Genomic DNA, 14,494 nt, shown 5'->3' with positions numbered 1-14,494 from the left:
CCAATCTAAACTGTGCTTAACAAAGTTAGTGTAAAATGCAACAATTCACATGTCCACTTGTTTGGCTCCTTGGACACAAATGGAACCAAAATTTGCACTGGGTGAGGTATACCAGAGACTATCTGGAACAAATCCCTGTTTAAGGCACTATTTGATGCTCTTATGTACAGGGTTGTGGCTCCAGTTTTGGCAATTTGTAAGGAAGTGCAGTAATCTTATATGACCAAGTACTTGCTGGGGGAACTTCAGAAAAGCAGCCTTTCTGCAGGAGTTTTCAATAGTTTTCAGTTCCTGTACTCATCCTTCAGCCCAAATATAAGCTTTGGAGCAGGGTTTCTCGAACTTGGCAACTTTAAGACATGTGGACTTCAACTCTCAGAATACCCCAGCCATGTTGGCTGGGGAATTCTGAGAGTTGAAGTCCACATGTCTTAAAGTTGCCAAATTTGAGAAACACTGCTTTGGAGACTAATTTCTGCAATTCTGATAGTATGTTTGGAGAGTGGCTGTGCTGCCATTGCATCTTGCTTTAACATGCTGTGCACCCAACCGCCTTTTTCCAGAGGCCATGTGAACAAAGAGAAGCAGTTTGATTGACATGTGATGTTCTAGCTGTTGCCCAGTTATGGGAATATGATTTCATTGGTGGACAATAAATGTCTTGTCTGAGTACAGTTGTGTGGCAGGGGCCCTCACATGGAGAAGGAAAGCAGAGAACAAACTGAAATTATTTCTTTGCTGAGCCAGGTGTCACTCCGAGAGAATTTTGAGATTGCTTTGCATATCTTTCCTACCTGGACCCAGCTGTCATGAGAGGTCTGGAGTCACCTGGAGCAGGACTTTCTCCTAAGTCACTGGGATGCTTAATTGGGAAACCCTTGTTTGCCTTGGCTTGCCAACAGCTAGAACAGGGTTTCTTGACCAGGGTTCTGTGGCACTCTAGGGTCCCACAGGTCACTAGGGGCTCCCTGGGAGATCATGATTTTTTAAAAAATTATTTCAAATTTGGGCAGCTTCACATTAAAGAAGTAAGTTTCATTCTTTATTTTTAGTTTAAGAACACTGTTAATGCATATATACATATATATATATCAGCCCAGAGTCCCTCTTTTGGGGGAGATGGGCGGTAACAAAATTTGAATAATAAATTAAATAAATAAATACAAGCCTACACATGAAACAAATATAATACTTCTGTAACTTCTGGCCTATATTTGAGCCTGAATGTGCAGGGGTTCCCTGAGGCCTGAATATTTCAAGGGTTTCTCCAGGGTCAAAAGGTTGAGAAAGGCTGGCCTAGAACAATGTTTTTCAGCCTTGGCAACTTTAAGATGTGTGGACTTCAGCTCCCAGAATTCCCCAGCTAGCATGCTGGCTGGAGAAATCTGGGAGTTGAAGTCCACACATCTTAAAGTGGCTGGGGATTTCTGGGAGTTGAAGTCCACACATCTTAAAAGTTGCCAAGGTTGAAAACACTGATCTAAAACAATGCAAAACAACACCTGTGTCCTCAACTGTCTAGTTTTCTCTCTCCAAAGGGATTGTTTTGAGAATACATATGTGAAACACACACAGATACAGGGGCATCTGAATAATGGGATCCAAAAAAATCAAGATGGCAACCAAGATTGTGTGATCAAAGCCTTTAATACATGCGTGCATGTGGAACACATATAAAAATGGGATGGGGGCTTCAATTATGCAGTCATATCTTCCATCTTGACTTTTTAAACCCCCTCTACAAACACACATAACAAAACCTGTTGGTAAAGACATGTAAACATAGCTTTAATAATGTTCACCTGGACTATGGCCGTGTCTGATTTAAAAGGCTAATCGGTTTGAGGGTTTGGTTTTGGCTTTGTTCTGTAGTTAATCCCAAGCTTAAAAGCCTTTTGTTGGTCACCATGTAATAGAATGTTGGTGATCATACTGATTTGGGATGATGGATATTGTAGTCCAACATACCAGACTGGGGAAAGCCTGCCAGGCACACTTAACCAGCTCTAGGTCCCCTTGAGTTCAACAGGTCCTTGAAGCCTGCATTCAGAGAGTTAATCTTTCTGTTATTTCACTTCCCAAACTCTATGGGAATTCTTTTTCTTCTGCAGAAATGGTGGCTAGTCCTTAAAATCCATCAAGACAAAACCTACCAAGACAATGCAAATATGTGGGGCAGCAAAGACCTGTCAAATCTACTCAATTTTACACTGCCGGGCTGTGGGAGGTGGGCAAAAGAAGCGAAAAATACAACAGGGTCCTACATTCTCATCATCCCCCCAATGTTTCAGATTCAATAACACCCATTGAAGTGGCTTGTTTTCATTGCTGTTGGAAGAAAAACCCAACAACTGGACGTGTGCCACACTAAGGAAGTTTGTGCTGGGTTTGGGTGAAGCAAGGAATCTCTCATAGCAACTGGAATTGTTCTGAGTAAAACATTGCCAAGTTCGGCCAGTAACTAATCATTCCTCTTCTCGCCTCTTGGCCGTTTGCCATCTGCTCAGCATTATACGGTACCAAGGGGTGGGAGGGGAAAAGAGAGAGGTGCTGGAAGCTTAATCATTGAACCAGCCGGGCGGATGGGATTTACTTCAGATTTGCTGGTCTGGAGGCTCCTCTGAGAAAGGGCTGGGTGGTAGGATCCTGCTGGCTTCTCGGCATATTGATTCCCGCTTCGGCGTTAGGAATTTGCTCGAAACACTGAAGGACTAGCAAACATGCTTGCGGTGCACCTAGCGGCCTTTTATTTTACGAAGCTGAAAGAAGATCAGATCAAAAAGGTAAGATTTGGTTGCGCTGTCTTTTTGGGGCAAAAGATTGGTGCTGTGGTCTGAGTGAGCTGGTTGGTGACTGATGCTGGTAAAAGGAGGGAGGGAGGGATTTGTTGTGTTTTAATGGCACAGCCCTGTATATAACAACTTTATTTTATTTTATTAAATTTATAATCCACCCAGCTTCATTGCCACGCTGGGTGGATTACAACGTGAATGAACAAACTAACCTAAGAATTATAATGTATATACCAATCGAAGCAAATATAATGTGTATATATATAAAAAACCTTGATATGAGTTGGGTGTAAAATTCAGAATTTCTGGTGTCAGCTACAAAGAACCCTGAAAATGTAGAAGATGCTTTAGTAACCAATGTTCTGGGGAGCACTCATATTTGCTGACTTATTTTATCAGTGAAACAAGCTGAGCATTCAGCCAAGCATGCCTAAAATAGTATGCTAGTCATAAAACCACATTAAAATACATGCTCTTACTCTCAACTGAAACTGATTTTATCCATTTTATCCATAATCAAAATACAGCAAAACAGCAGCAGCAGTTGTCATGAAGTTATGATAGGACTGTCCCCAATATTTTGTTCCATAAATCTCATTTTTTATATAGAAGGAGAGAGTTCAGTTCCTATTGATTACCTTCTACATCTTCACCAATCTGTGTAATGTTTTCAATCTTATATTTAAATGAATGATCACCTGAGATGAAAATAAATTAGTTTAGGACAGACCAATGAATGTCTTTCCATGGCTAAAACTTACAGCAAAATATTAAGATTCTTCAAAGCACAAAAAAAGATGCAATAACCCTTTGATAATCCAATACACTATAACATAATAATAAAACCGGAGGCCCTTTAATCAAATGCACTATAATTTAATTCAACTGGAAAAAGCGTCTAGCATCTAGTTATTCCAATCTGTGATTTCCTAAGTCTATTCTTGCCCTTCATTATCTTGTGGGCTGGTGCTCCTCTGTCTGCCTTTCCTTCCCCTTGTCTTCCAGCCCTGTTGCCATCATCCAGAAGGAATTCCAACTGTCATGAGAAGTTTGTCATGCAGGCTTCTAACCTTCGTAATGGAGGCACTGAAATGAAGAAATTCTACCACCTGGAAAAATGAGTCAACCTCTTGGTTGGAAAAAAAAACAGAGGAGCTCTTAACCAGAGCTTGCTATTGTCTGTTTTCTAGTGCAGGTAGTTTTGCTAATCAGCAGCTTTGAATAGTTCTGTCCTTAATTTTTAATTAATACTGTTTTCTTTCAATGTCTGGACATTTCTATTATACCCCTGGTAGCATAGGGTCCTGATGGTATCCACTTGAGCGTTCTTAGGGACTCAAATATGACATTACTGACATCCTAGCAGAAAATGGGATGAGATCCTTAAATTGGTCTCAGTCCCAGGCGACTGGAAGATTGCCATATGACACTAATTTTTCAAGAGGGACCCAGGAGAGGTCCAAAGAGCTAGAGGCCAGTTAGGTTAATGTCTGTTCTGAGCCAAGCTGGTAGAAGTGGACAGCAAAGGAGAACAACCAAGCACATCATATACAGGAACCAGCCTTGCTGGTGGGAAATCAACATGGATTCTGCAAAAGTCAATCCTGCTTACCAATCTTCTACAGTTTTTTGAGAGTGTCAGCAGTCACGTGGATGAGGTGACCACCAGTGACACTGAATTTTTGAGAAGACTTTGAGAAAGCTCCACATGTAAGCAGGTTTAGGTTCTTTTGTGGATTTTTTTTACCAGTTAAAAAAGTAGAAGCAAAGGGTAGGCACAAATGGCAAATTTTCGAAGGAAGAAAGAATTGAGATCCCTCAAGGATCTGGCTTGGGATCAGTGGTTTTTAACTGGTTCATAAAGGATCTTCATTAGGGCCAAGCAGTAAATTGGCTGAGCTTGTAGATATAGTAATACTAATCTATTCAAAAGTAATATGAAGAGCCCCTAAGGGTTCTCTTTAAACTGAGGAAATCAATCAAATGGTAAATCCTGCTCACTTTATTGAGTGTAAAGGAATGCATGCTGGAGCAAAGCACCTCCAAACTTCATTTATATACCAATGGGACTGAGTTGTCTGTAACTACTAGGAAAAAGATGATGTGGAAAGCTCAGTGAGGATATAGACTTAGTGTGCAGCAGCTGGGAGAAGGCCAGTCCCATGCTAGGGATCATTAAGAAAAGAACTGAAAATAGTATTGTCAACATTGTAATGCCTTTATACAAATATATGGTACAGTCACATCTGAAATACTGTTCTGGTACAGTTCTGGTCACCACTTTTAAATAGAGAATACAACAGAGCTGGAAAAGGTGTGTAAGAGGGTAGTCAAAGTGATTAAGGGGCTTGAACAATTTCCTCATGAGAAAGTTTGGTCTAGTGGTTAAGGTACTGGGCTAGAAACCAGGAGTCTGTGAGTTCTAGTCCCGCCTTAGGCATGAAAGCTGGCTGGGTGACCTTGGGCCAGTCCCTCTCTCTCAGCCCAACTCACCTCACAGGGTTGTGGGGAAAGGAGGAGGAGGAATGTTCACCGCCTTGAGTTATTTATAAAAATAATAAAGGTGGGATACAAATTAAATAAATAAATAAAAGCTAGAACATTTGGGATTCTTTCAGATGAGGAAGAAGGAAACTGATGGGGGACAGTTGAGGTACATCCAGTGGAATGTAGGGGGATTTAGAACAGACAAAAGTAAGTTCTTCCCACAGTACAGAATTAAACAGTGAAATTCATTACCACAAGGTGTAGTAATGGCTACTGCCTTGGATAGCTTTAAAAATAGATTGGATAATTTTGTAGAAGACAAGTTTATCAAAGGCTACTTAGTCTTGTGACTCAATGTTGCCAACAACTGGGGACAGCATACCTGCACATAACAGGCACAGGGAACAGTGGCAGGAGAGGACCGTATCTCCATCTCCTGCTTATGAGCACCCCAGAAGCTTATAATTGGCCACTGTGAGAAACAAAGTACTGGACTAAGATAAATCTTGGTCCGGCCTAGCAGCTTTGTCCTTATATTCTTGAAACAGACATTCATGGACTTCAGCCAGAATACATAGAAAATACATGCATACACAGGAAATACCCCACAATATATTGACAGCAGCCCAATGAGGGAAGGGATTATATTAATAAGTAGTTTGAAAAAAAGATTGGAATCATGATTAGCTGATAGGTTGTCCACCCCTGTTTTACTGCCTAGATCTTGGACTGGCTCCATGTTTGAAAAGATCCACTAGAAGAAAACCTCTTCTGGGCCTCCTTCCATCTAGGTGAACTTGAGAGGGCTTCTCTAGGGGACAACTTTATCTACCCCACTGCCAGCAGCTGTAGGTAACTGTAATTTAATGTTCCATAGTGTGCCACATCTGCACTTCATCAGAGGTACTGGAGGAAATTCAACAGTGTCTCTAAGACCTTTTGTTTTTAAAGTCAGAATATGAATCTTAGTGTGGCTGGACACACTGTGAATAAGGCAGTATTCCCTAACCTGGTGCTCTCCAGATGTGGAGCTAAAGTGTGGACCATTGCTGGCCATTTTGGTGCTTTTATTTACAATACTTCTAAGATATTATCCTGTCCCAAATCTATATCATGTGTCCCACATGAATCTAGCTCAGATCTGTAGAACATGGGATAGTAGCCTTCATTTTAGCATCTTTTATTTTTGTTCTGAATATATCAGTAGCTCAAAGATTATCAGTCATCCAGCATTTTATTTATTAAGATTAATAACTTAGAGATGCAAACTGATCCTAGGAAAATTAAGATATTTCAGTTATTTCCTCCCTTGCTCAGAATTTGCTTTTGTTCAGAAGACAGCTGCTCACACTGAAGAAAAATTATACAAATGCCCTTTCCCAGTAGTATTAACAACTGGAGAACAAAGATGCTGCTGAAAATGGAAGCATAATGAAGCTTGTCATTCATAACAATGGGCAGCAAAGGATCACTGCTGGCCATTGTTCTCTATGATGTATAAGCCAGGTCATATTCTTCTTTGACCCCAATGAAGTTTATGAAGATGTCTGAGTTGATTCTCTTCCAAATTCTTTCCAGGATTTTGTAAAGTTTGGACAGAACTACACATACTAATACCATTAACCAAACCTGAAACCTACTCTTTATTTCATAGAACAAACCATTTTACATTATTTGGAAACCTAGATATTTTGCACAACTTCAGTAAATGCTTATCTTCTAAAGTTAATTTCAGTCAGTGAAAATGATGTACATAGATGAAGAACTAGACCTCCACCTTTAACTGGAATCATACCCCACAAAGACTCTTAATTCTGAAGACCACAATCTGATTTCTGGAGAAAAATCCATATGTGGACACTCACCCTTAAACCTTGACTTATTTCCCAACAGGTTTGGCTTGCCTCCTCAGCTCAATGTTACTGTTAAGTATTATTGTTATTTTTGTTCCTTAGCCAAATTCTTATACTTCAAGAGAGGCAGGTCCATCTTCTCCCACCTCCAAAGTCCCTATTATAAAAATCAGATTCTCCTCTCCCCATTTATTTGCTCTTGGGATCGGCTCAGGTTCCCCAGTGGATTTGTCACTGCTGTCATTTCAAGTTTGCTTTTAAGGCCACTCCCTCACAAAGCTTACTTGGGCAGGACATACGGGATTACAGATAAATTCAAGATTGCAGTCTTAAGCTTCCGTTCTGGAGAAGACAGCAGGCTAGTTCACAAGTCTATAGGTAATGTGTAAACTCCGCTAAGTTTAAGTATTGCATACTACGGGCATTGCGAACAAAAACTACAGGATGCTGAAAAGAAATCACTGTACATTGCTGGTAATCTATTTCTTAGTATAGAACAAAGATTCATCTTCATAGTTTCTAAAAACAGAATAAGCCCCAAATCAATGGTTTTCCTTTTTTTTTAGTTTAGAGAGAACTGGTTAAAGGGTCAGGTAATAGCTAAACAAAGCTTTAAGTCAGGAATTTTTCAAGTTTGAATCTTTGGCCATCCATGAAATCATGCAGTGGCCTTTTTGCAAATTATTCTCTCTCAAATTCTCTCTCATTCTCTGTATCATATGGGGGAAGGGGGAGGAGACTGCAGATGTGGTGCCACTGCCTTATCCGGAGTGTTATAAAGATTAAAGTGAGATAATGCCTAGGAAGTCCCTGGAATACAGGAAAGCACACAAATCTTTCTTCCGGGGAAGAAATGGTGAATTGAAAACGTCTTCCTTAAAAGCAGAGCTGACAACCGCAGTGGAGTGAAGAGCTGGTGAGTAGACTGGCTCTTCGTAATTCTTCTCTGGACAAGGAGAGGACTTGAGATTGCCCACAAGTGCTCTAGGCAGTTGCTCCTTGTGAGAAGACCACAAGATAGGTTTAGGGCTCTGGGAGAGGAGGGAATAGCCATCTTGTTAAAACCACGGTCAGTGCCTTTAAAAGGACACTGGATTTGCATCCTTCCTTTTCTAATCACTTTCGGAAATTGCTTGTTAACTGCTTTTCAGCTATTAGGAACCTTTGGATTGACAGGTTTTATAGCACCGGGTGAATTTCCTTCCTTGGTGGAAGAAGTTTTAAATACAGGTTTGACTTAAAAACATTTTTTTTAGTAAACAGCAAAAGGGCAATTAGAACTGATTTTGGAAAGTTACAAATGGACTAAGGGTCCAGATGGATTTGAAATAAGATTGTGGAATTAATTAAAATAATCCTCCCTGTGGGAAAAAGAAAGAAAGAAAACATCAAAGAAAACATTGAGGCCACCTGATAAGGACAGCTTTAATTCTAAAAAGTTTACTCTACTAGCTTTTGGTTATCATTAGACTTGGAAAACAAAGATGGCAAGGACCTAACAGAAGAAGAAGAGATCAAGAAAAGGTGGCAAGAATATACAGAAGACCTGTATAGGAAGGATAACAATATCGGGGATAGCTTTGACGGTGTGGTCGGTGAGCTAGAGCCAGACATCCTGAAGAGTGAGGTTGAGTGGGCCTTAAGAAGCATTGCTAATAACAAGGCAACAGGAGACGACGGCATCCCAGCTGAACTGTTCAAAATCTTGCAAGATGATGCTGTCAAGGTAATGCATGCTATATGCCAGCAAATTTGGAAAACACAAGAATGGCCATCAGACTGGAAAAAATCAACTTATATCCCCATACCAAAAAAGGGAAACACTAAAGAATGTTCAAACTATCGAACAGTGGCACTCATTTCACATGCCAGTAAGGTAATGCTCAAGATCCTGCAAGGTAGACTTCAGCAATTCATGGAGCGAGAATTGCCAGATGTACAAGCTGGGTTTAGAAAAGGCAGAGGAACTAGAGACCAAATTGCCAATATCCGCTGGATAATGGAAAAAGCCAGGGAGTTTCAGAAAAACATCTATTTCTGTTTTATTGACTATTCTAAAGCCTTTGACTGTGTGGACCATAACAAATTGTGGCAAGTTCTTAGTGGTATGGGGATACCAAGTCATCTTGTCTGCCTCCTGAAGAATCTGTATAACGACCAAGTAGCAACAGTAAGAACAGACCACGGAACAACGGACTGGTTTAAGATTGGGAAAGGAGTACGGCAGGGCTGTATACTCTCACCCTACCTATTCAACTTGTATGCAGAATACATCATGCGACAAGCTGGCCTTGAGGAATCCAAGGCTGGAGTTAAAATCTCTGGAAGAAACATTAACAATCTCAGATATGCAGATGATACCACTTTGATGGCTGAAAGTGAAGAGGAACTGAGGAGCCTTATGATGAAGGTGAAAGAAGAAAGTGCAAAAGCTGGCTTGCAGCTAAACCTCAAAAAAACCAAGATTATGGCAACCAGCTTGATTGATAACTGGCAAATAGAGGGAGAAAATGTAGAAGCAGTGAAAGACTTTGTATTCCTAGGTGCAAAGATTACTGCAGATGCTGACTGCAGTCAGGAAATCAGAAGACGCTTAATCCTTGGAAGAAGAGCAATGACAAATCTCGATAAAATAGTGAAGAGCAGAGACATCACACTGACAACAAAGGCCCGCATAGTTAAAGCAATGGTGTTCCCTGTAGTAACATATGGCTGCGAGAGCTGGACCATAAGGAAGGCTGAGCGAAGGAAGATCGATGCTTTTGAACTGTGGTGTTGGAGGAAAATTCTGAGAGTGCCTTGGACTGCAAGAAGATCAAACCAGTCCATCCTCCAGGAAATAAAGCCAGACTGCTCACTTGAGGGAATGATATTAAAGGCAAAACTGAAATACTTTGGCCACATAATGAGAAGACAGGACACCCTGGAGAAGATGCTGATGCTAGGGAGAGTGGAGGGCAAAAGGAAGAGGGGCCGACCAAGGGCAAGATGGATGGATGATATTCTAGAGGTGACGGACTCGTCCCTGGGGGAGCTGGGGGTGTTGACGACCGACAGGAAGCTCTGGCGTGGGCTGGTCCATGAAGTCACGAAGAGTCGGAAGCGACTAAACGAATGAACAACAAAGACTTGGAAATGGAAAGCATGCAAATGTGGTCACATCACCACTCCTTAATCTGAGTTTTCAGAAAGGGTCAAAGGGTTGAAGGCTCTCCCTGCAAAAAGACAATACAAATGGTAGCTTTTTGATTGTAATCAAGAGATAGTTGTGTTTCGTCAATCCGGGAATTGGAACAGGCTCAAGTGTATTGTATCAGCTTCTTCCCCCCTTGCTAGCAGAAGGTATGGAAAGTCACTACTCTGAGTCAGCGTGTGCGTGAAACTGAATTGTAAAAGTAAGCTGTATGCAACTGCCTTTGTACCTTAGAGATTTCTGCATGGCCTGAACTACCTTCAGAGGTTCTTGTTTGTGGCTAAATAAATAGCAAAGATGGGAATGAACTGGGTACAGAACTGATTCAGATAGCCCATCCATATCTGCAAAATTTAACCTGGATTCAGAGAAACTCATCTAGGTAGCCCCCACCAGAAGCCATGATTCAATGCTGTAGTGCCGAGGGGAGGAGAGGAGAGGGGCTTCAGGGAGTGAGGGGGCTCAAAAAAGCCAAGATGGCAGCTACAACTGTGTGATTGAAGCCCCACCTCTTTTCCATGTGTGGTGTATGGCGAATACCCCAAGAAATGGCAAGATCTTTTCTTATAGGGTCCCAATAGTATCTGCTTAGTTTCTAACAATTCTCTCTCTCTCTCTCTCTCAGCACCATAAATCTTTACTATTTCTTTGGCTTCAAAAGTGATCACATTGGATAGAACCACTCTAAATGTGGTATAAGTAAAAGCTATTGGCTGCATAACAGATCTATTTATTAAATATCCAGCTAGAGGAATTTCTAATGACACCAGACTTAGTTTCCCAAATCCATCCTCTTTCCAGAAACTTTTGCACCCACAGTGGCATTCCTCAGTCAGTAATGGACAGTTTTAAGTTAGCTTCCCCCCACCAATGTTTGACATGATGGGTGCTCCATGTTCCAAATACAAGGTGGGCATGCTGCAGCTGTAGGTAACATTAGGAGCTCTAGCCAGCAACATCTGGAGGGCTATGGATTCCCCACCCTGGCACATAAACAAACTTGCAGTGATTGCACTCTCTTACTAAGACCGAACCAAATGAATCCCTTGTTAGACAGCCCAGAATAAGCACACCACAAACCCTAGAGGACCAAGTGCTATAAATCCCTGCCTGACAATACACCTTGCTCTTTTTTGGGGGGATTGCTCTTCGGTTAGGCAGAGGGTTCCAAGCAGAAGATGCAGGAATTTGTCTACAGGTTGCAAAGCTGTTCCCTCCACATGGCCTAAGCCAGCCCCCTGCCCTCACACGTGATGGAAGATGCTGCCTGGCCACCCCACCTGAAGGAAGCTTCTACTGCCAGGCCAGACTGATTAGCCCCTCCACATCATCTGCTTTCCACTTTCATCAGGACTTTAATTTCAAGGAGCCATGTGCCTTGGGCCAGCCATGTCTGAGCTGGTGCAAAAAAAGAAGCACAAAGAGAGCAACGGTCATAGATGAAATGAACACAGTGGCTGATTTTTGGAAACCTGTTTTTTTTTCCTTTTTCAGAATTAAAAGTAGGAATGGTAGCAAAACCATTTTCTTTCCCACCTGTAACTCCTCCAGTGGCCTGAAATTGCAGTGCCAAAATGCATGGATTTGGGCACCCAAAATTAGCAGCACAATTTGGGGGCATTTTTGATGTTTTCGAGGGGGTGATGGTTTCAGGGTGGGAATGGAAGTTGTTTGCCTCCCAGAAGATTTTATCCAGTGATGTTAACCTTCACTTGGTGGCCTTTTCCATCTTCCAAAAGGTTGGGAGATTTGAGTTCCAGCCCCTGACCTGTTTCATTTTTCTCACCCTTGTGTTCCTTTCTCTGGAGTTACACATTCACTCACACAAACACGCACAGGTATATTCCCTACAAGTTTGGTGGGGAGAAAGATTTATATTATATTTCCCTTCCCACTGCAGGCTGTGAAAAGAAGGTGGTGCTCCTGGAGGCATCCACAATTCTATGGCCAAAGGCTGTTCTGAGAGAGAGAGAGAGAGAGAGAACCAATTCATATAGCTGATATATTTTGTTCCAAGGTTGATCGGTACCTGTACCAGATGCGTCTTTCTGATGATATCTTGCATGATGTGATGACTCGCTTCCAAGCAGAGATGGTGAAAGGTCTAGGAAGAGATACCAGCCCAACAGCTACGGTAAAAATGCTACCAGTGTTTGTGAGGTCACTTCCTGATGGCTCAGGTAAGGCATTTCTTTTGATGCTCTTCAGTTGGGAGAGGATGGTTCTTCATAACCACACCAAGATTTTCCAAAGGTCTCTGATTAAGAGATTCCAAACAGGAGCATCTGCATGGTATGGTCCAAAAAGTCAAGGAGGCAGCTACAATGGTGTGATGGAAGCTCTGCCTGTTCCTTGTATGTGCTGGTAATTTTTGTGACCAGCCACTTTTCCCAATAGCTGTTATGATGGTGGTCTATTGATATAGCAGATGAATTATGGGAGGAGAGAATTACCTTCTAAACTGTGCAGATGTGAACAGGCAAACTCCAGAAACAGGCTGGTAACTCTTTGTGGGGGAGACAGAAAGATGTTCATGGGATCCAAAACTGATCAGAATCACTAAAACAGCAACACATTTTTGCGATGCAAAACTTCTCACCTTTTGTTTGTGCCTGCAACATCACAATGCAGCAGAGTTTGCATCCTAAGGAGGTGACACTGCTTTTGTCATTTGCCCTCCCCCTTGACCTTCCCCCCAAGGATGCCTCTGGAGGGAAGAGTAATGGGCTGCTGAAGCCCAGGGGGCAAGAGTTTCTGTCCATGGGAAAATGAACCAGTCAAAAGTTCTGCCGAACCAGAGCAGTTCAGTGGAAACCACAGTTCCCAATAAAGCTGAACGGAATCAGAATTAAATTCATGCAACTACCCAAACCAACAGCGCTGTGGGATCAATCAAGTCCAGAGCCAGTCCTGAAATGTTGCAAAGTACAAGAAAACATTAATACCAACATAGTCTGCAAAGTTATCATCACTGGTATTACTAAACATTTAAGATTTAAATTAAAAATATAGCCTTCTTTTAAGCTGATGTACTGCGAGTTTAGTAGCCATCAAAAAATATGGCAGAAGTTCCCTATTGGAAGCATATTGGTTCACTTAAATCAACTGGCTTGGGTAAGCGCATTACAGTAACAATAGGCAGGAATCTGTAAGGTGCATGTAACCCCAACTTCATTTTTGTGGTTCTTAGAGCCTTTTCAGATTGCACTGCTGAAATCTGGCAGCACATTTGGGTAATATGCAATTATATTTTGCTATTAAAAATAAAATAAGCTCTAAAATGAGTGCGTTAATCACCCTCAACCCTAAACATTCTGGCCCACCCCTGCTCTGCTGACATCACTACATCACTACCATGTCCTCATTACGTCGCTACTGAGTCCTCGGTTGTAACAACTTCGCCCATCCCAGCATAGCAGGATCCTTCCTACGTTAGAAGATCTCTAACAAATAGCTTAAGTCTCAGATGATCTCTTGATATTGTGACACCTTTAATGTTCATGATGAAAGTCCAGAATCAGGTTCCACTCACAATCTTGGGAAAATATTCACCTGTGAGGATACGTGCATTGCTAGATGCCTGGGGAACCAGAGGCAATTGGTTTTTAAGAAACTCATATGTCTTTATAGACATCCTGGGTTTGTAGACTATTTGACTCTTCAAACATGGCAGCACCCAGTAGCCATATCCAGCCTCTCCAATAGAAAAGAATCTTCCAGTAGAAGAGAATCCAATAGAAGAGAATTCAGATATCCAACCTCTATATGAGAAATTCTTGAGGCTCATGAGGCATAGTTTGGCAAGAATTTGTGGAAGAATTAATCATTACTCACTATTACTTCCATTACAGAAAAAGGGGAATTCCTTGCTTTAGATCTTGGTGGCTCCAAATTTAAAGTCCTACAGGTTAAAGTATCTGAAGAAGGAAAACAACATGTACAAATGGAGAGTCAGTTCTACCCAACACCTAAAGAGATCATACAGGGAAGTGGAACAGAGGTAAGTAGCATATTTACGTTTGGGATTTGCTCTTAGGGATTCATGGAGGCATGAAATAAATAAACACATATAAACATTTTATAACAACAGTTCCTGTTTAATAATTGTGAACTCTTGAAATTTCAACAGGAATTGCTGCATTCAGCTGAGTGGTTGATAGCTATCTGCA

At 41.5% G+C, this 14,494-nt stretch overlaps 1 protein-coding gene across 1 annotated transcript in view; it reads left to right on the top strand.

Annotated features, from left to right (window-relative positions):
- The first annotated feature begins 2,619 nt into the window (after positions 1-2,619).
- LOC134500312 (hexokinase HKDC1-like) overlaps positions 2,620-14,494 on the top strand; it is a 37,685-nt gene continuing 25,810 nt past the window's right edge. Inside the window, exons 1-3 of the mRNA XM_063307535.1 lie at positions 2,620-2,783; positions 12,343-12,505; positions 14,177-14,325. Coding sequence (XP_063163605.1) covers positions 2,721-2,783; positions 12,343-12,505; positions 14,177-14,325 — 375 coding nt within the window. The 5' untranslated portion in view covers positions 2,620-2,720. The remainder of the gene's footprint in view (positions 2,784-12,342; positions 12,506-14,176; positions 14,326-14,494) is intronic.

The sequence above is a fragment of the Candoia aspera genome, chromosome 6, assembly GCF_035149785.1.
Source record: "Candoia aspera isolate rCanAsp1 chromosome 6, rCanAsp1.hap2, whole genome shotgun sequence".
In the NCBI taxonomy this organism is placed as follows: Eukaryota; Metazoa; Chordata; class Lepidosauria; order Squamata; family Boidae; genus Candoia; species Candoia aspera.
This window is presented reverse-complemented; position numbering and strand designations above follow the sequence as displayed.